The 22,503-nt window shown below is 35.7% G+C and overlaps 1 protein-coding gene across 11 annotated transcripts in view; it reads right to left on the minus strand.

The window, feature by feature from the left end:
- The window catches only part of LOC117399558 (ATP-dependent 6-phosphofructokinase, platelet type-like), a 39,882-nt gene extending 18,404 nt beyond the window's left edge, over positions 1 to 21,478 (minus strand). For 3 of the 11 annotated variants that reach the window (XM_033998832.3, XM_033998828.3, XM_059023283.1), the window contains exons 1-12: positions 21,205 to 21,477; positions 9,504 to 9,577; positions 8,892 to 8,969; positions 7,655 to 7,844; positions 6,931 to 7,096; positions 6,472 to 6,516; positions 6,247 to 6,355; positions 5,437 to 5,532; positions 2,137 to 2,229; positions 1,432 to 1,557; positions 887 to 951; positions 271 to 340 (exon numbers count right to left, since the gene is read on the minus strand). In XM_033998832.3, coding sequence (XP_033854723.1) covers positions 271 to 340; positions 887 to 951; positions 1,432 to 1,557; positions 2,137 to 2,229; positions 5,437 to 5,532; positions 6,247 to 6,355; positions 6,472 to 6,516; positions 6,931 to 7,096; positions 7,655 to 7,844; positions 8,892 to 8,969; positions 9,504 to 9,577; positions 21,205 to 21,295 — 1,203 coding nt within the window. In that variant the 5' untranslated portion in view covers positions 21,296 to 21,477. Of the gene's footprint in view, positions 1 to 270; positions 341 to 886; positions 952 to 1,431; positions 1,558 to 2,136; positions 2,230 to 5,436; positions 5,533 to 5,807; positions 5,904 to 6,246; positions 6,356 to 6,471; positions 6,517 to 6,930; positions 7,097 to 7,654; positions 7,845 to 8,891; positions 8,970 to 9,503; positions 9,578 to 21,204 lie in introns of all 11 variants that reach the window. The other 8 variants (XM_033998830.3, XM_033998826.3, XM_033998824.3 and 5 more) reach the window with 4 other exon arrangements.
- Positions 21,479 to 22,503: the final 1,025 nt, after the last annotated feature.

A 22,503-nucleotide genomic window follows, 5' to 3' on the forward strand; every position in this document is an offset into this window, starting at 1 on the left:
ATGTGTGTAACACAAATACTGTAAACGTTTTTCATGTTAGGATCCAAAGATGTTTCTGTTTACCTTGTAAACAAAAACACACAAAAAAAGAGGAATAAATAAAAACTGAAATCATATAACTAATATTCATTGAATACATGCATGGGATACAATGAAAGCTTACATAAACAATACACCAATTAAAGCACATAAATCAAACATAAAATTCTAAACTTCCCATATGCTCAGATGCTGTGGACTTATCATATTCTCAAATTTCAATTAACTTACAATTGGAAGTTCTGATTGTGGTTTCCGGTGTGCCAATAGCTTGTAAGTGTTTAAATTGTTCTCAAAACTCCTGAGATAAAAGAAGAAAAAAAAACAACTTGAATCTTTAATAACTTATAATAATGTCAGTGTCATTCACTGTAAAGACACTTTGTACCCACTAATGTATGTCATGACATCCTTGCTTATGATTCTGATTTCTGTAATTGTAAAACTTGAAGCACCACAAGTATGACAGCAATTATAGCACATAATACTGCCTTCCTTCTACTGGCAGTTTCCCTTGGCTTCACAGCACTCTTCTACAGTATATAAAACTGTTAAAAGATTAATGGTCCGATTGGAGTGCACAGCCGAGAGCCATCAAATTATAATAGGACTGACAAACAGAATGTGACAACCAGAAAGGAAGCATCTAAAAATATATAAATTCTGTATTCTGTAATTAGAAACTCTTCTTATCACAAAGTTAATGATACGCCTGAGGTACTAACCTGCACTTGTTGAGGTCTTAAAAAAAAACTTTAAAGTGGGGCATCCAAGAGCCAAAATGGTTTCTCCAACTACATTTAATTTGCAAAAACGTGGTTTAATAGTAAATACTGGCAATACAAACCTCCCACGTAGCCGCACAGCTTCCTCAAACTTCCTTTCATCCATGGCTTTCTGCACTTCTTGAGTCTACATGAGTACAAATATATATTTAAGGTAGTCTGCATGAACATTTTTATTTTGTATTCTGTGTTACTACTGACGATACTTTCTGTAAATAAATCACAGAAATTAGGATACAAATTAGTCAATACAATTTGGTAATCCTTTATACTAAATCAGTATCATATTTAATACATTATTTAAAAAAATATGTTTAAGATTTAAACCTTTAATACTTAATGCAAATAAAACATGTATTTCAATTGATCTAAAATATTGAAAGGGATGCTGCCATTATTTTAATTATATTGCAAAAGCTTGTTCTAGCAAATGCCACAGTAACAAGTATTTTAATACAGTAATTAATTGATACAACACTTCACAAATGCTTGAAAAAAAACAATTCTTGAATTGGCAGTCTCCTCGAGTGGTGCAGCCTACACAGGCCTCATTATCATTAATTAATGAACACAGCCAAAGATAAACTGGTCGTCCTCCAAGACTTACCATCTGTACACACTCCATTAGGGGTAGTCTGACGGCTTGGTTTCCACAGAGAGAAACGACGCATGCTGGAGTGTCAGCTGATGCCTCCAGCAGGGCAAGTACAGCCTCCACGCCCATCCTACTGGCCTAGAACAAAAAACTCACTTTTATCTGCTGTATGATTATACAGGTTTATATCATGACATCAAACATCTGCTGCATGCACACTACAAGTGGAAAGATCTAAAAAAATAAAAATAAAAACACGCCACTTCAGACAGAGTGGGTATACTTTGTGGCTATTAAAAAACAACTTAGTTACATGGAAGGGGTTCATCTTAGCAAATGTCCCTTTGTCTTTGCACTTGATTCAAGGGGACCTTTTGTAAACACAGCACATTGTTTCAGCCACCATCCTTTGGTTTGGTACTGTATTTCTTTCAAACGGAAACACCAAAATATACATATGAAATAGGAAATCCAGGTCTTTCCTTTATCAGCCATGAATTACCATGGCAACTTAGGCGGGCTATGTCTGCCTAAACAACTAACGAAATAGAAAACCAGTAAACACACAACTCTTGTAATGTTAGGACAAGAAAATCATTCTCTGCTATGAATCCCCATTTGGCTATAAAGATCTATCTGAGACTGTGATGGGATGTACACTAATCATGTCACATACAGTGCACTGATGCAGTGGTGTAAGATGTTTATTCAACTCACCAGTATTCTGTCAAAAGCAGACGGTGTTCCTCCTCTCTGGACGTGGCCCAGTATTGTTACTCGTGTGTCGAATCCCAAACATTTAACAACAAGCTGGGGAAGAGGTTTTGGATCTAATGAATTGCTCAGTTATACTCTCAGACTTTGAGTTACATCGATGTCAGTTTCAGGAGTTAAGAAATCTGGTAAATTTGCAGCAAATAAGATTGGTTGCCTTAAGCTTAGATAAGTGTTCTCAGTTGCCCTTGTTTTAATAATACTTAAAAGAGTGATAACCAAGGATTCAGCACAGGTTTCATTAGCATTAGCAACTAGTCCCCTTAAACTGTTTTACATTTTTGGGGTCTGTGCAGATTTTTCAAGATCCACTCTATAGCACTGAAAGCTCAGACTGATCTTCCTAGTACCAGGGGATCTGGATATCGTTGCTAGTGCACACTGCCTGCGATGCAACGAGCGACACTGAAGCGACACAGAAGCGATGTGAATAAAAATAGGATTGGTGTCTATTTTTGTGATTTTGTCGTGCGGCAGCTGGGGAACTGACCAATGAGGAACAGCTTCCCTTTGTACCTTCAGTAAACAATGGAGGAAGAAAAGATCACTCTTGCAGTATCAAAATACCCAGAGCTGTACAATTAAGGACACAAAAATTTTAAAGACACGACAATGAGGGAGAACATCTGGCAGTCCATTTCCAGGGAAATTTGCAGCAGAAATTTCCAGGGAAAAGGACTCAAGACCTTTAATTATTTATGTCCCGCCTCCGCTCACTTATGATTGGACTGCCGCAGAGAAAATGCAGATATTCTATTGGTTGATTTTATTTTATATAAAAAAATAAAATTCTGCACGGTCTTCCTCAGCCTTCGGTATCGTAATTTATGACGTCACAGAAACCCTAGATGAAATTATTTTCCTGTAACTCACTAAAGCCCATCTATATATATATATATATATATATATATATATATATATATATATTTAGCTCAAAGAGCCAGCTGCCCAACGTTTCGATATGTTGTACATATCTTTCTCAAGGCAGCCTGTGTTTGAATCAAAACATTGGAGGTATTTATAGGTTTTTGACAGAATGACAACTACTTGTTATTGTTTATATTCAAATCCATGATTTATTCTTACATGATGTAATGGTGTTCTATATATTGTGACATCATTTTTACTTCTATCTTTGAATCTACATTAATTCTAATTAACATTACTTTATATAAACTTATATTTATATTATCATGCAATGTTGGCTTTGAGGATTAGTCTTGATTTGGCCTCCCCAGCGCATCAGCATGCACAACTTTTGAATGAATTTTGTTTATTTATTTAAATGTTATATATTTAATGGAGTTAATTAGTTTATTCTTTTCTGTTGAGTCATGCTGGCATAATCGTGTTCAGTCTATTTATCCATTTACTTTCTTTTATTCTTCTATATGTCGCATTGTCTAATTTTAGCTGTTCTAATACTACAAACTTTACATCATTTATGTCATGTCCTTGACTGGTGAAGTGCTGTACTATTGGTTCATTCATCTTTTATTTCTAATTAATGAAAGGTGGTTCTGAATTATTTTATATAAAGTTGTTCCAGTCTCTCCAACATATTTTATTTCATCACATTTTTCACAGGCTATTCCATAAACAACATTGCTATTTTTACAGTAGGTATTAGTTTTTAGTGGATATGCGGTGTTCTTATGTTTAATTATATTTTTACTTTTATCCATGTATTTACACACTTTACATGTACTAATGCATGTATTTGTATAACCTATTTTGTCAATTATTCTTTTATGTTTACTGTGAACTAAAATATCACCTAAATTAGCTTCTCTTTTGAATGCTACAACTGGGGCCTTAAGAAATATTTTTTTTAATTTTTCTGAATTATGTAGAATCCGCAAGTGTTTCCAAACTATCTTAGAAATATTGGGCAAAAGTTTAGAGTAAGTCATTACTAATGGGACTCTTATAATCTAGTCATCTCTTTTTAGTTTATCCACTTTTCTTAACTCTGTCTCTATAATTCTTTCTTTGTATCCTCTTTTATATATATATATAATCATAATTAAACAATAGATATGCATGTGTATGTTTATGTATTTACATTTGTAATATTACATTGAAAAACCCGAACCTAATTTGAATACAATAAATTAATATTGTCAATGGTGGCGCCACACCCTATTTGAGTAAGACACATCTTAGTATACTGAACTTCACTTCAGTATACTAAGATGTGTTTCATATTGGTAGTGAAGAGAAACATTATCAAGATGCAAGGTCTGGGAAAAGGAAACTATCCACATGCACAATTTAGAGCATGCATTCTTCTATATTGATAAATAAGAAACTGTATTACCAAGGGCCTTCACTTTACTGCATGCCTGATAAAGAACAAACGAAGCAGGCTGGACAAAAGTACTGTGCACATCACTAGTTCAACTCCTGCAAGACCAGCATGTATAATGAACATGATTATGATAATAATAAACATAGCAATAACATATGGCTAGCCAAGACTGATAATAAAAAAAGCATTGTAAAACCATGCAGTAAAGTAAATTTAATGAGGCATGTGTATAGCTTAAATTACACCAGCTTTTGCCACACACAAATAGCAAAAAGTAATCATATTGTAAGTTTGCTGTAAATAGCCAGACTAATGAAAGTGAAAGCCCCTTAAAAATTATGTATTTTGAAATTACATATATATATATATATATATATATATATATATATATATATATATATATATATATATATATATATATATATATAATGTGTTGTAAAACATCTTAATTAGTTCAGCATCTATCTTAACGAGGGCTTTTGACTGACAGGTAAAACCTTTACTGAAACAAACCTGCTACCATACAAGATGGATTAACGTAGTTAAGGTATTATAAGTCAGGCTGTAATAATTGAAAGAGGCCTTCCACAAAACAAACAAAAATGTAACAAATCTGATTGTTGTTCTTATTTAAAGCAATAACCAAAGAAGTTATGAAGTCTGCTACTGTCTATAAGGAAATTTCACATTCAATTGGTTCAACTTATATATCTTAAAAAGGTAATGATACTTTTCAGACTTTTCCTGTATAAGACAGTTGTATAGCTAGACAGTTGATGAAAGTAAATAATAAATGCAAGCTTGAAGCAACTGTGGCAAACTTCTTACCGTAGCACACATGAGCATTCCAGAGGTAAAAGTAAAATATGAAGCAGCTAAACTCAAGGCAGTGGTCAGTGCAGGAGCTGTACTACAAGGTGGTTAGTACTTACATCCTTTATGTGTTCTGACGTAATAGGTTTGTTGGAAGTATCAATCGCCCCTTCCGATACAATAATGATATTCAGCCTTTTTTTTCGTGCACGATTCTAAGAGGATAAAAAAACATCACAAGACAATAAATGTTTTGCATAGGCTTGTAAAGTTGGAACACCATTCTGCTAAAATAGTTTCATACCCCAGGATTTAATTGTCCTGAGACAATTCCACCTTGCCGTAACGACAACGTGAAACTGTCAGAAATTGGTGCTCATGTTTTTCTTCTTTTGACTGGCAGTTCTGGTGGACCAGGGGTGAAACTATTCTGCGATTCTGGGCCCCACTTTGTCTCACCTGATGCTCGTTAGCATGTTCAGGTACTCACATCCTTGACAATATTAGAAGTAATAACTTGTCCATGTCTGTCCATGGCTCCTTCTGCAACTATGATAATGTTCAACCTTGAACCACGGGATCGGGTCTAAATAGTGAGAAAAATACTGCAAAAATAAAATCCCTAAATCCCAGTGTGACTGTAAGACATATGGAACATTCTGGGTAACAGAAAGTAACATACAAAATGAAAATAAAAAACAGCACCTTCACAAACCTGAAAAAAGCAATGTATCAATTACATCTATAAATCAATAACAACATTTTAAATTTAAATTTAAATACCAAAAATAAAATTTCTAAACATTACATGTTTATCTCCATACAGTAGCTCTCACATAGCTGAGAGTCAGTTCTCCATGAACAAAGAAAACTACATTATAATTTACAAACTATTGTGCATTCCAATTTAAACCCCCTAAAACATTTACCTCCGAGAGTTTGGTGCACATCTGCTCCTCCCACCCATCTGCTGGGGGCATTTCAGGGATGAACATCCAGTCTGCTCCACAGGCTAAGGCACTCACTAGAGCCAGGTATCTAAACCACAGGACCAACAAGATCCATTTACAATTAATCAAACCACGTACCAGAAGCATGTTCCTATCACCTTACCCAGCTCAGAATTCTAAAAACTATAATACAAAAACACTTACCCGCAGTGTCTTCCCATGACCTCCAAAACAAATGTCCTTTGGTGACTACAAACAAAATAGAGCATAACAGTTTATTCCCCCAAGATAATAGTATATTGCTGTCTGATTCTTACAAGCAAGTACCAACAAGTTCTTAAATGAATGTTTTAAGTTGCAAATCCTGTGCCTCCAGATAGTAAATTTTCACACGCCCATTATTCACAGCAGTGACCTTATTCTGTAAAACAAGCAGGGCCTTGAGCCAGCTGGAGGCTTCATATTTACATTCCAATCCTCATGCTTCAGAAAGTGTGATGTAACACAAGGAGACAGCAGCTAAATAGTGATGAGTGTAAACAGCATCATAAACATACACCCCTGTCATGGCTGTAAATACAAAATTAAAACTAATAACTAAACAGACTTAAGAAAAAGGACATTTGTGAATAGCACTCACACTGTATGGTTGTGAACACCCACCTTTGTGCAGTAGTCACAATTGCATCCACAACTTCAATGATTCGATGCAGGGCAGAGTCTGTACCAATAGTCATATCAGTGCCACAAAAGTCATTGTCGATGGATCCTACCATCCCCACAATGTTCAGGTGGGAGTATTTCTCAGCAGATTCTTTGTCAATTTTTCCTGTATAAATGTTAATAGAAAACTACTAATGAAATATTCACAACTGAACAACTAACATCTAAGAATTATTATTTTTTTCTGTGAACTTTACAACAAAGCTCTTCTGTTCTATTCTGTTTGCAACTGGCAATGAAAGTCTATGCACTTTACAACCCAATACCATAGACTAGCCAGTTGGTATCGGACTTTAAGATTATTGATTTTTTAGTGATACATTTCAGAAATCATTAATTGCACTTTCAAGAAAAGTACTGAGACAGCTGTTTTGCACTGTCATGTGATTTTGAAGTTTAGTTTCTACGGTTTAGTTTCACAGCGTGCATTTATTGTGACAGCATTGTTCACACTACAGGTTAGTTCGAACTGCAGTGTTCAGATTAGCGCAAGTCTATTATAAAACTACTGCAATAGAATGTTGGATTAAGAAAAGTCTACTGCAGAACTACAGCTGCAGAATGTTTAGTTTTTGCAAATCATGTGGAAATCTGCTTAATCATGAAACACATGCAAAGTCTATCAGAGAATGCATCTTTTTTGACAATACAGATATTCTTTCACCTTGTTGAACAAGCTCGTCAAGCAGTCCGCTCCACTCCTCACGGAAAAGGTTTGCTCCAGTTAAACTTCCATCTCCTCCAATCACACATAGGTTTGTGATCCCACGCAGCACCAGGTTTAGGGCAGCCGCACGGCGCCCCTCATGGGTACGGAATTCCTTACAGCGGGCACTCCCAATGACAGTCCCACCCTTAAAAAAAGAAAATAAATGTTTAATCCCCTGCAGTCTTCTTGAGCAGGGCTCCCCACAGCGTACATTAACCCATTAAGTGCCATTTGAGGACAGGCTCCTTTGCAATTGTTTTGAGCATTTTTAACTGACATCTACTTGTTATTTGAATTTTCTCTTTAACTATATTGTTTAAGTATCCTTTAAGTACATTAACAGCCCATGCTGTTGTTTTTTTAGTGATTTTTCAATATTAGTTTTCTTCTATTTCATTTAGCTGTTCTTCATCTACTGTTATGTGTCTGCTCTTGACAGTTGTTGGTGCACTATTTTTTTTTTTTTTTTATCAGGTGGACTGCTGTCTTCACTCAGCAAGTTGGTCTTGTACCAGGTATCTGTTTTTATCCCCAAATATTTTAAAGGAAATAGGTGAAATGTCACTCATTTTTGGCAGTGGTTTTGTAACTAATAACAAATAAAATGGCAGTTTGTCATGGAATTTAGAATGTAACCAATCAGGTATTTATTTTTTTTGTTTTGTTTTTTAATCGAAACCTGATACACTGTAAGGTTCTGTACTGTTTCCTTGTGCCTTGCATTACAGTTTTTTTTTTTTTTTTTCAGTTGCTTTCTTAATCTTTCACCATAGTTATTGCTGTCAAAAGTGCAATCCATGTCCAGAATTCAGAATGAAGGGTTCCTTCACTGTACTTGTCATCAGTGTAAATGGTGTTACATGAAAAGTAGTTCCACCAACAACAATCAAGCACCAAACAGTGTATGTCCTGTGAACCCTGGCTGGCTTGTAAGGTCTCTTATAGTACTTTGCATGGTAATGTATCTTACCGTGGTTTGCTATGTTTTGTTCACATGCTTTATCATAACTCTCTGTATTACACTTTGCTATGCCTTCACCATGATACATTTAAAAGGGGTTACTTAAACACTCTTATTTTTTTATTTCGATTTTTTTAAACTATTTTGATAACTTATTCTATTTGAGACAGCAATTTCCAAAAAAATGAATACTGTCTACAACGGGCCAGACTGCAGTTTCTTGCTCCTCACCACTTGTAGCATGCTTGAGACACTTTCCCATTTGGCCTCTTCAATGTTTTCCCCACCGTCCACCAAACCCTGGTATCCCTGTAGACAAATACAGAAAAGCTAATGCAAGAAACTACAAGAAAAAATCAGTAGAGTAGAAAGGGCTCAGCTGTAACATTGCTGTCAAGTCTCTCAAACAGTTTATGGTGAATAGTAGAAATACAATACTATGCATTCAGCTCGAGTTCTCCAACAGTTAAAAAGCAACGCTTGTGATGTATTATTAGAAAGGCTTGCTGCACTTCTGACAGGAAACAATTTAGCTTGTGGTCACAGGACAGTTTAACCTTTGATAAGCCATTGTAACTTTCAAGGGTTTCAAACGCTCTTGAAAAAAGGTTAACTACAAAAGGAATCCTGCTGTGGGCCAGTTTTACTATAACAAAATGAAAATGGGAGTAACTTTACCAAATGCTTAAAAATAGGTGTTTGCTTCACATAAAACTGGGTTGGAGAAAACATTACACAAGCCTGTTATATGTAGTCTGGTACCCACGGTGTGTCCCTACATGGTATACTCAGTGTTGTAGCAGGTATTTTTGTAGCATTTGGAATATGATCAAATAAACATACCTCGTGAATAAAATATACTTTTGCTCCAACATAGATTCCCACACGCACAACAGCTCGAACAGCAGCATTCATACCTGAGGAAATAATAAGAAACATTAGCACTGGCACAGGGCTTTGCAGTGCATTCTTGGGAGAGTAAACTAGGTCATTAATAAGGATTGGTTTTGATGTTCTCATAACAGCAGTAGAACTGATGATGCAACGTGCAGGTAAGTACTGAGCTTGTCCCTTCCGACAGGTATGCTGGTTGTAGATTAGTGCATTCCTCATATCTGGTGTTTTGCAGTCTTTTTGAAATTCCTCTATTAAATATGCTCATATACAGTGCCTTGCGAAAGTATTCGGCCCCCTTGAACTTTGCGACCTTTTGCCACATTTCAGGCTTCAAACATAAAGATATGAAACTGTAATTTTTTGTGAAGAATCAACAAGTGGGACACAATCATGAAGTGGAACGAAATTTATTGGATATTTCAAACTTTTTTAACAAATAAAAAACTGAAAAATTGGGCGTGCAAAATTATTCAGCCCCCTTAAGTTAATACTTTGTAGCGCCACCTTTTGCTGCGATTACAGCTGTAAGTTGCTTGGGGTATGTCTCTATCAGTTTTGCACATCGAGAGACTGAAATTTTTGCCCATTCCTCCTTGCAAAACAGCTCGAGCTCAGTGAGGTTGGATGGAGAGCATATGTGAACAGCAGTTTTCAGTTCTTTCCACAGATTCTCGATTGGATTCACGTCTGGACTTTGACTTGGCCATTCTAACACCTGGATATGTTTATTTGTGAACCATTCCATTGTAGATTTTGCTTTATGTTTTGGATCATTGTCTTGTTGGAAGACAAATCTCCGTCCCAGTCTCAGGTCTTTTGCAGACTCCATCAGGTTTTCTTCCAGAATGGTCCTGTATTTGGCTCCATCCATCTTCCCATCAATTTTAACCATCTTCCCTGTCCCTGCTGAAGAAAAGCAGGCCCAAACCATGATGCTGCCACCACCATGTTTGACAGTGGGGATGGTGTGTTCAGGGTGAATTTTTCAGTTTTTTATTTGTTAAAAAAGTTTGAAATATCCAATAAATTTCGTTCCACTTCATGATTGTGTCCCACTTGTTGTTGATTCTTCACAAAAAATTACAGTTTCATATCTTTATGTTTGAAGCCTGAAATGTGGCAAAAGGTTGCAAAGTTCAAGGGGGCCGAATACTTTCGCAAGGCACTGTAAGTAAGGATTTAGATCAAAGTTTACTTCCATCTAAAATTAACATATTTTGTAATGATCAGCGTTTTGTAAACAGTGTTTTAAATGATGCCCAGTATGCTTTGAAATAGAATGTATTTGAGATGCAGTATGTTACAATGAAAAAAAAAAAGATCCAGTCACTAACTTTTCATGATATAACTAACTCTGGGGAATTTAGCCACATGAGTGGTATAAACCAGAATACATGGATGATTCTAGTTTTTTTTTTTTTTTTCAGTACCTTAATAATACTAAACGTTCCCTATTTAATCCATTTTAGCTTGGTAGTTTTCCACTGGCAAAGGAACATTATTGAATAGTTCACTGCATGCCACAGCTAGCTCTTTGTTTGTATTGCATTGCAAACTGCTGTTGTATTCATCCATGCAGTGGCAGTAACATTTCCTTGGCAATGTAGTTAAAACTTCAGTCTGGCTTCCAGAAATGTGACCCCTTTATTTTTACACAGACAGGGAAGAATTTTACATGGAGGATGTGTTTGTGAAATGAAAATAAAAGTGTTCATGTTATCTGCTGTACAGTTAAATTAACATTCCATGTTTCTTATTAGAAAGTGTAGCAACATTACCAGCTTTGTTTTAATTTCACAATAAAATGGAGCACATTGCACTTGAAATCCTTCATACATCTGTTCACTTTGAGGGAGTACTGTACATAATGTAGAACCGATGTTATGGTGATCTGCATTGGATATACTATTTCTAAGTTCATATCAAGGTTAAATAGTTACTATAGCAGGGCAGGCACCCAATGCATTCAAACAATAAATTAAAGCAGCTAAGGCTTTGCTTCAGTACATCTTTACAAAATATTTTGCAGTCTTTGTGAATTCACTGCCATATATGCTTTTCCAAAAGAAATCATGTTTGGTCACTGCTATATGTTTAGTAATCATAGATGGCTAAAAAAAAAAAAAAAAAATGCACCATTGAACCTCAATATGAAATGAACATAGTGGGGGGGAGCTGAGCTTCTAAGCTTTCCAACGATACCGCCCCTTTCAGTCTAGCTGCTACAATGACGGAGCAATAGACTCAAAACCTAGGACTATATAATGAAGGATAGGACAGTGTGATAGAGATCGAATGATTCTTGGTGTTAGATCTCCCTCTCGACCTGTGAGAGCACTGTGTAAAAGGAACAGAGTACCCTTAACTAAATGGCACGACAACTTATTCCTTAGGGTAGGTGGAAGTCGGTCATTTAGGAAAGGGACGGAGCTACGGTACCCAAACTCAATGACCCAGACGGTAAACAACGTGGCATCTGAGGATTGGAGGAGCGGATGCGCTCGTTAACCTAGGGGTCATGAGCGAGGGTATAAATAGAGGACATAGTGTAAGTGATCTGTTCCTTGGTAAATGGTTAGTGCTTTAAACCTACAAGGATGTGTTGCAGTATCGTGAACCATGGGTTTTGTCTTGTGCTTGTTAGTGTTTGTTAACTGTCGTCTGTTTTTTAATAGACTACCAGTAGCACGATCCGGAGCTGTAGCGAAAGCCAGCATAAACCCGGACATCACTTTCACCCCTGCATTTCACGGAGAACTGTAATACACCACTTGCACTTATTCACTATCACTAGGAACTGTATTTGTGTTTTGTGTTTAGTGTTGGTGTGTAAAACTGGACTTTTGGTTACGGGTCAAACCCGGGGATTTACAAACACCGAATGATACACACCACTGTATCACTCCATCATTATTATTTACAGGTGTTTTCCATAAGGCTCGGGACATTGTTAATTAAATCAATAAACACCCTTGCACCTGGAAATCATTGTCTGTCTGTTTTGTATCCACTCTGCACTGCAGGCACTTGTAATCAATCACCACTTTGCCACAGACAGTCAATCCTGTGATGCAGTTTGGTACTCAATTACAGGCACCATTTGTGGAGCCCACTCAGTACTCATTGCGGTGATGCTGTGTTGTAGCGCCAGGACATACCGGTATTTTTTAAATAACAATACAAAATATCATTAACCCTTAGCGGTCCACTTATTCAGCGTGTATCAGGCGTGTCCGGTCCAATTTATTTTCACACGCACAATTTATTTTAGACGCACTGCATATCAACAGGACACTCAGTACTGCATCTCCAGCCCCACCCCACTTCATAGCAGTGCATACTGATAAATCATCTCCTGATCACTCATTTTATCACCAAACTCCTCAATAATGCGATCCAAGTCATTATTTTATTATTATAACATCTAAAAAAAGCTCTGCAAATGTCTGTGATATTCTTTGACCGCTGGATGCAGAAGCAGCTATCTTGTTTGTTTATGTCCGTGTTATCTCTATGTGGTGCCGGGCTATCTGTGTTCATGAGATACACCCCTTTTTTATTTATTTTTTATCTCTCTCGGACACTGAATGGTTTTCTCTGCTTTTTCCGGAGAAAAAACGACTAGAGACCTGTTTTTTACGTCTTTTTGATGATGTCGGACCAGGTCCGACATAGGACCGCAAAGGGTTAATATAAATTGACTGACTGTTATTTATGCGAATGAATGCTTGATTATGTCAAGAAACATTATGCCAGAGCAAGCGTGAATATGTTAAAAGCATTGCAAGTGCGCTGCTGTACGGGCTCCAAAAATGGCTCCACTGTTTACTAACTCCGCCCACTTGTGACATCATTTTCATATCCTTCTTTATATAGTCCTAGCTCAAAACGAAACCTAAGCTGTGAAATCAGTCATATGATGAGAGGCTTAACTTCAGGCAGTCTTAGTTCCGGCTAGGAGCACCGGATACACACACTGAATATGTCTTTGGAAAGCCCAGAGGCTGTACTTTTAAACACAAACCAGTCCATGAACCAGATAGGTGGCTTTTACGGTGCCTGAGTAAATTGTGTGTAGCCTTCGGTGTGCTGGCGCCCCAAAATGAATGGGGCTGAGTTTTAAGAGTTGAAGCGAAAGTCACCGCTTGCAAAACAACACCTAGATAGACTTAATATTGTATTTTTATTTTTTTCCAAACCTGTTTACTTATACTGCAGTGTACTTAGTTTCTATAATGCTTAACCACTTCAACACCATGACGTACGCACGTATGTCAATTGAAAACCCACATACAGTACCATGCCGTATGTGCGTACGTCAAGTTTCCCATTCTATTCTATGATCGGTTTCTCAGTCTAGCGTTTCAGGTTTCATTCTCTAAAGCAGTGCTAGTACTGTGGAATGTGTAATGAAAGTTGGGGGAGGGTCAGGTGACATTTTTATCCAATTGCGTGTCATGTAGCAATTCCAGTCTGTAGCTGTGGGTGTTTAGAAGGCTGAGATATATTGCAGGAAGCCATTCAGCTTTTACAAGTATATATATATAAATATAGTGTTTTAAATTATTATTGTTTAAACAAATAATTTACTTGTTTAGTTATAGTTTATATAGTTTTTAGTGAAAGCTAAACATGGCAACGTACGTGGTCTTTCTATAATGAGCAACGGGAGTGAAGTTGGTTCGAAGGATTTCGATACCAGCGACAGTGATGCTAACTTATCACTCAGCGATTATAATGAAGAGGATGTGGAGCCAAGAACAGTACAAACAGAAGAGCATGCAGCTACTTTACAGGTAAGCCAGCAGCAAACGGGAAGCTGTTTGGTTTGAAATGGCAGTGCTGTGACTACTATCAAAACACAGCACTGTGTACAGGCAATGTGGCAGCCAGATCCATCACAATGCCTGCGCAAACTAGCTGTGTACACGCATTTGTGACTATCCCTCCAACACAAGCGAAGCAGACACCGTAAAAAAGGTACAGGGTCTGCTACGAAAATGAAAACAAAAGAAAACACGTAAGAAAAATGTGCAGTGGTTGCAAAGACTATCCCGGGTTCTGTTGTATTGAATATTTCAATAAATGGCACAGAGAAAGTCAATACTGGCACACATTTTGATGTTGTTTGATTTTTATTTGATAATTACTGTTTACTGATTATTATCTGTTAGCAGCGTTTTTGTTTACGTTGTTAAAAAAAAAACATTTTTATCTATATTAAATAAAAACAAAACAAAAAAAAAAAGTTTTTATCTCTATATTGAATATGGGTATGTAGTACACAGCAGCATAAAGGGTTAATGAAAACCACAGTTTAAGTCATTTATTTGTCTTTTATTTATCATATGTTAACATTTTATAGTAATTACAGGTTTGAAAACATTATTATTATTATTTTCTGGTACCTGGGAAGGGGGTTCATTTTTACATCTGGAGTTGAAGTGGTTAAAGATAGCGGCCGAGAATCATGTACGAGAGAATAAAGTCTTGCGGCACTTAAAATATCCAGCACTACTTTTTTTTATTTATTTACTTAACCAGAACTACTCAGTGCTTTTGTCACTGACAACCTCTTCTTTAGAGATTGTTGTAGCGTTTCAGGCATTCTAAATTGGGTGAAAAATATAGTAGCTTGGTGTCTTAAAATATCTCTGCAGGATATGCAGGAGCAACTTGGAAAATGCATGATTCCCATGACCCTGAGCTTAAATTCAAGCCCTTATACACACACATATATATATATATATATATATATATATATATATATATATATATATATATATATATATATATATATATTTTAAATCACTATGTATTCTTTTTCTTTTTATTTACTTTTACTTTTGGTACAGCATATACTGGGAATCATACCCTATATCACATACACAAGTGGAAAAATCTTATTCTTGTTCTCCTTGTTGAATGAAATTTGTCAACTCTGTAGCACTTGTATTATTTTTTATATATACTTTCCCATTTCCCTTGACCTATGTAACAATCTCATATGGCCACTAGAAGCTGTAGAATGCCTGAATCCCTAAAGCCAGTTTGTATATAACTAGGGCTTCTGTTTTTCGGTTTTTATTAATTTCATTTTTCAGTGCTTATTTTTAGCTATTTTCGAGTTTCATGTAAATGTTTTTTTTTAGCTTTTTATATACTGTATGAAATTATATTTCTGTCAAAATATGTATAGTAGTAACTTGACTGTACTTAAACACACAGCACACTTAAATTGTACCTTCTTTCCTTTGCTGTATTCCACAACAAAATCCTTATGGTCACGGCACATTCTTCTGGGTTTTTTGGGTGTAGGCATTTTTTTTACATTTTGCCACAATATGCAATTCTGTTTTAAATCCTCTGTATCTTAACTGTAATACAGATTTGAATCCTGCAAACAAGCCTCCATTCCTAACTGTAATCTCGTTTTAAATCTTGCAAGCAGTCTTCAATAGAAATGTAGGAATGTGCTGCCACTTGGTACTTGGGGTGGGTTTAAATTATTCAGAATGAATCAATTATATATACAAGTTAGGAAGGAGGGTCATTGTCCAGCTGCACTGGGAAAGATATATATATATATATATATATATATATATATATATATATATATATATATATATATATATATATATATATATATATATATATATACACACACACACATACATATATAATTTTATAGTAGTTTTTGTTTTTGTTTATGGGAAAGGGGTGAAGTCAATGTGAATTGAGTAACCATTTCCACTGTTTTTCCGGTGTTTATTGGCTCTATGCCAATTTCATTTTTGTTTTGTATTTGGGGTGTTTTATCTTTTTTTTATCAGTTAAAATAGAAAATCAGAAGCCCTATATATATATAACAGAAAAGACAGCATTGCTTGCAGTCTAAAGCACTGTTGCTGCTAGTTTCTAATGCAGTTATTAAAGTTACTATACCATACATACACATTGATGTCACAAATAAAACAAATAACATCATTAGATTTAAACATTGCACTTAAGACAAGACTCATGTAATGAAACGCATGTTGACAATGTTTAGACTTCAAAACAGCAATAGCCCTTCCCTTTTAATACCTAAGACATGTGTTCTACTACTGTAATTTGCCTTGCTTTTAAAATAATTTAAAACCCCTTTTGTGGGATATCAGTATTTACTATTAGAGACAGTGTTTTTCTGCCATAACACATGCTGTTGAGTTCACATTCCAACTTATACGTCTCAAGCTGTTTGCCAAGCTGTCAAGGACCACATTTCCAATTACAATTCCACACAGCTAATCAAATACTCTACTACTGTTACTTGGTTACCAACAGCACACAGAAATAGCCTATTGGGGTTGTATTTGGCAAGGTTGCTGCTACTGTAGCTAACATTCAAATACTGTATACAAAGTTGTTTAATAGTGTTCAATAGAAAAGCCACATATTACTTGCAATGAGTGCTAGGCTATATCCCAGGAAGCAGGCAACTTTTTCACCATGTTTCCTAAAGACTTATATTCACAGGCCAATGCAGTGGGGGGCAAGCTGCATATAATACATTTGTATTAATCAAACAAGCATTGTTGATATTAAATTCAAACAGGGATTTATCATTATACTTCATAATCTGTGTAGTGTACTGTAGAAGCAATCTTGTTAGTAATCCGCAGCCTTGACTACACCTATTCTACATGCAGTACTCCCAGGTATTTTTCATCTTGTCAAGGCACAGCTCGATGAGGACTAGTTGATGAGGACTAGTTGATGAGGACTAGTTGATGAGGACTAGTTGATGAGGACTAGTTGATGTCTCAGTAGCCCTCTAGGCAAGTACTTAAAACAAATGTACACATATACTCTCACGTTCAGTCTTGCATTAAAAAATGCAGGGAAGTCCATTTTCTAACGCGGTGTAGCAATGGTGAAAAAGCATTCACAAATAATGCTTTGAAAACAGTCACTCGAAACTGAAACCTCCCTTCACCTCCCCTGCAATGCCAACCCCACTTAGTGACGTTTGTGTTCTCCCTCTGTGCGGGATGCGAAGTTTATCGTTTGAATCCACTGAAACACGTTGCATCTTTTGAAGGAAGTGTAAAGTCATTTTACAAAAATGTGTTGATTTACAGTGGGTTACGATTAACTGAAGATGTCATTAGCAAAGGGGCCCGGTTGTACTAACGAAGTCAAACAATAGGCCGCATTTTACTAAACATTTTAAAATGAATAAACAAACAATTACCATAATGAACATAACACAATATATTCATAATAAAATTGAGTTCTAATCTATAAACAGTAACATGTTTATGGGACTAAATAATAAAGAATAAACAAGCTGGCTTTCAGCTGCACTTCACACCATGTGACCTGGCCATTGACAATCAATCTTTCAGTTAACGACTGGCCACATTTCCAGGGATGTGTTTTCAACCCAATCCCTGCCAAAATTAACACAAATATTAAAATATAACCAAATGCTATTTACAAAAAACAAACTAAAACAAAACTAACACACAGGAAGGTCTTTTTTTAACATTTACATTTTTTATAGAATGTAACGAGACACAAAAATGTAATTAGTTAACAAGAATTATTGGGAGTTCTCAAACCTGAAAACCAGTGGTCAGTAAGGTCTGTAAAAACTGACCAATACTTACAAACAAGTCTGTTGGATACATACAGTACAGTAGGCATCTAATGCCTCCAGTCTAAACCTTAGTTGCTTGAAGCTACTGCAAAGGTCTTCACAGGAACAAATGATTATTACAACATTGTCTAGCAACAGTCCAAATCGGTTGAAAAAGGTCTTGCAAATGACGGTGCAAATCAATATTTTACAGCTCTGCACCTTATTGAAATCTATACACAGTCCCATGATAAACCATAGAGATTACAGTAGCTCTGGCATTGTTCAGGTACATATTAAACATCCCTTTCTGACCACTGTACATGCACACAGTATACAGTAGTTTAACCACATTGCTGTTGTTGTTTTAAACCAACTATTTCTATATCTTCTTAAGAGACGATGAAAGCTATCATTGGTGATCACATTCCCTCTTCCCATGTGTTACGGAAAAATTAGTCCAATCTCAAGACATACTGTACAGAAGATGTATGTATGCATATTCATATACACAAACTACTCAAATTACAAATTATACAAAGACAAAACTGCAAAACAAAAAATGCACTACATACAAATGGCATTTTCTTAGAGGTCTGGTCATGCTTGGGTCTCACCTACATAAGATCACCTATAGTACTGTAAATACCTACTAAGCCATTGCCCTGATCTGTTTCAGTAGTAAAATTCTCATTTACAAAGTTGGAATACAGGGTGATCCTTGTTGGAGGGAAGTGTACTTGGAGTAACAATTCCAGACTAGACTCAAAAGGATAAAGCCCTTTGACTAATAGACTATAGAACTACAGTACTTCAGAAATGCCAACTATAGATGCCTATACTTTTTTTTTTTTTTTTTTAAATGCACAGTATTTTGTTTTCTTGAATTGAGAGAGCTACAGCTCAAGGCATTTTCTGCAGAACTGTCATTGAAATAACCTTTCAAACATTCTGAATGGCGGGGTGGCATCAAGACTGAGAAATGCCACTACCTTAATCAATACTGTCTCCTGGGGCTGCAGTCTGCACAATCAACACACCCCCTTCCCTTCCCCAAATGTGTCAAAACGGGATTAATAACGGGGCTATAATTATAAATCAAACAGGAGTATCATATTCTTTAGACAACCCCATTACAAAATGCTAACACTGGATATCCTGGACTCGAAGTACAGTGTAGATGTACAAACAATACAGTTATACAGTGATTCAGTAAAACATTTCCTTCTGCCCAGCTCAAGTCATTAAATCATGAAATAGTGTATTAATACCTTGCATAGTTTTAATAAGGCAGCTCGGGTTCTAAACATTATATCTGTATTTCTATTTGCTGTATAACATTATTGTGTAATTGGTTCAAGCCGTCCCTGTTACTAATCCAACATAACGTATTTACTCAGAGTCAGAAATCTTTTCGTCAGGAGTTGATACCAATACTTACACAATTTTCACTTTACCATTCTCTCTCGGAACCTATAGTTTTAATAGCTTAAGTGTAACATTGGTGGGGTTCCTACATAAGCATATTGCTTACTTGTGTACACATTCTAAAAAAATCATAAACATTGTACAAGACTTCCACCATGTCTTATTTTAGTTTAGACTTCAATCTATGTTAATTGCCGTGATGCAACAGGTTGCAGCTCGCTTTCACCATGCCTAATCCTACACCGTTCTGTACGCAATTCTGGTATCATTTTTCAGACCTTTTCCAAGTCTGGTAATGATTCAATTTTATATAAATTCGTCTTTTCAAATTAAATGCTGAACTTAGCTGAAGGAAATACTGCTAAGTAATACACTTCCATATCCAGTCATATTAAAATTTCACAAACTGTGATGCTGCTTTTCCGCATTCGTGACGCAGTGTCTGAATCATCCGCAATGACTTGCATCACGTACACACATCTCGCTGTTTTGTTTTACAGCAGCATCTCATCCACCATCCAGTAACATTTAATAACGAATACATTGAAATACTTTTCCTTGCTAAACAAAGAATAGGATTTCTCCGTTGTACGTACATACAAAACGACTGTGTGAAAAGCACCGATTACATCATTTTCATTGGAAGGTAGTTTATATTAATATTGGAATGTAAGTAGCGCGTTATTATTTGACACATAAAGTAAAATTACTACCATTTGTAACTGTTGGAATGCATTGTTTTACAATACTTCATGTTACCTAATTATACTCAAATCTTATTTTATCATAGACCGTTTTTATCTTCCTAGATTTTATAGCAAGAGACTTTTCTGTACAGTACAAAATATGGCAGAAAGTGGGAGGGATATATAAAAAAAAAAAAGCCGTCTGCACGTAATCACCAGATCAAGGCTAACAACTGCAATGCAGTCATCACACCTAAAGCAATTCTGTGAAGTTAAAATAAACTGAAGAACAATTCACCTATGAAACAAGAAATTATATATATATATATATATATATATATATATATATATATATATATATATATATATATATATATATATATAATAAACAACAACAGAAATTCCCACGCCGGTGGTCTACAAATGTCGTTAATTTCCATGTTACTGTCTTTATTTTAAGATCCGGGGGGTACTGAATCTCTGTAGTTATAATGATATTAAAACAATACACATAGTTTTTCATTGTGGTTAAAGAACAAAAAAAACCGTTAGAAAATAAGTTCGGCTTTCGATAACCTTGAGAATACCATACGTTATAATAACGACACGAAATAGAATTCTGTTGTGTTTTTTTTTTTTTAAACACAAATTCTATTAGGTTCGCTGTTATCAATCAATCACAAAACCTACCTACTGCACGGTACCAATTCTCTACAAACAATACAGGCCAACCTAAATGTCGTTTTTCGACTCTGATGTTATTAAACTACTGTCATCAGTCTTTCTTGGGGTTTCTTACTGGCAGTAGAATTGGTACTGGTATTGCCATTGGAACCCCTGAAGATGCTAGAAGATTTTTTTCAACTGTCACTCCGTTTAATTAAAAAAAAAAAAAAAAAAAAAAGATTACCTTGAGCATCTCCTCCACTTGTCAGCACCGCTATGGCTTTCCCTGCACCGGAGAGGTTTTCAAAAAACTTCTTCTGATCTGGCTGCGCCATTTCCTTTTATTTTCACACTAAAAAAAATAAATACTAAAATAAAATATACTGTATGTACTTAAAATATATATATATATAACTAATATATACGACGCATTTATACGCCTATTGGCAGACAGAAGTTTTTCTAACCGTCTCAGCTTCCCTTCCTGCCTCTTTCTCACTTGCTTTCCTCGTTTCACTTCGTGAGATTTCCTTGAACAAACTGTGACCGCCCCAAATTAAAGTGACAGCACCTAGAGCCAACTGAAAGAAAGAGCACGCGTGCCCTTGAAAAAGAACATCCAATCAGATATGAGGTAACTGGCATTCGGCGTGTAAGGTGACTCGAGGGATGGGTAAAGAAGTGTGTGCATTACATACATTACAGTTGGAGGATGACTGCCCTATGTTGCTAACACTTGAAATGTATTTGCTTACGATTGTAAGTCGCCCTGGATAAGGGCGTCTGCTAAGAAATAAATAATAATAATAATAATAATACTAGTTTACTAATAAGCATATATGTCAAATGATAGTATTACAATAAAAGTTACATTTACAGTGCTGCTTGCTATCATGAAAGGGTTGAAATGCATGCAAACTATACCACTTGTTGCTTCACATAAATAATTAAGCATTGATAATATTTTACTGATTACCACAAGGCCATAGCAGACTTTGCTTTTAATGGCAGGAGAGGTACAATTTTTTTGACAAATATTCACAGCAGCAGTAGGCTATCAACATATAATTCAACAGTATTTTGATAGGTGAATGGAAGCCATATCAGTCCAGAGATGATAGACAAAGAGAAGGAGAGGTGACCTTTTTATTATTAATGTATTCTATTATTAATCACAAGCTTTCAGGACCTCAAAGGTCTCTTCTTCAGGTGAAAGTAGAAAGAGAGAGTGACATTTACATTTAAAGGTGGCTTCAGCACTTTAGTAAATAGAACCCATTTTCCTTACAGTATTAGAATTGTAGCCGTTCAAAATGAGTTCTTTTTGTTAAAGTTCTGATGCCACCTTAAATGTAAACATCAATCTATTTTTTTTTTAATTCTTAAAAACAAACAACTCACTGGACTTTGTTTTTATCAATTATTCACATTTTTGTGTACCTACATTACCTTTTTCTTTTTGATTATTTATTTATTGTATTTATATAGCACTTTTTATACAAAAGTATTGCAAAGCACTGTACAGTACATAGCAGAAAAAAGA

The sequence above is a fragment of the Acipenser ruthenus genome, chromosome 4 (assembly GCF_902713425.1).
Source record: "Acipenser ruthenus chromosome 4, fAciRut3.2 maternal haplotype, whole genome shotgun sequence".
NCBI lineage: Eukaryota > Metazoa > Chordata > Actinopteri > Acipenseriformes > Acipenseridae > Acipenser > Acipenser ruthenus.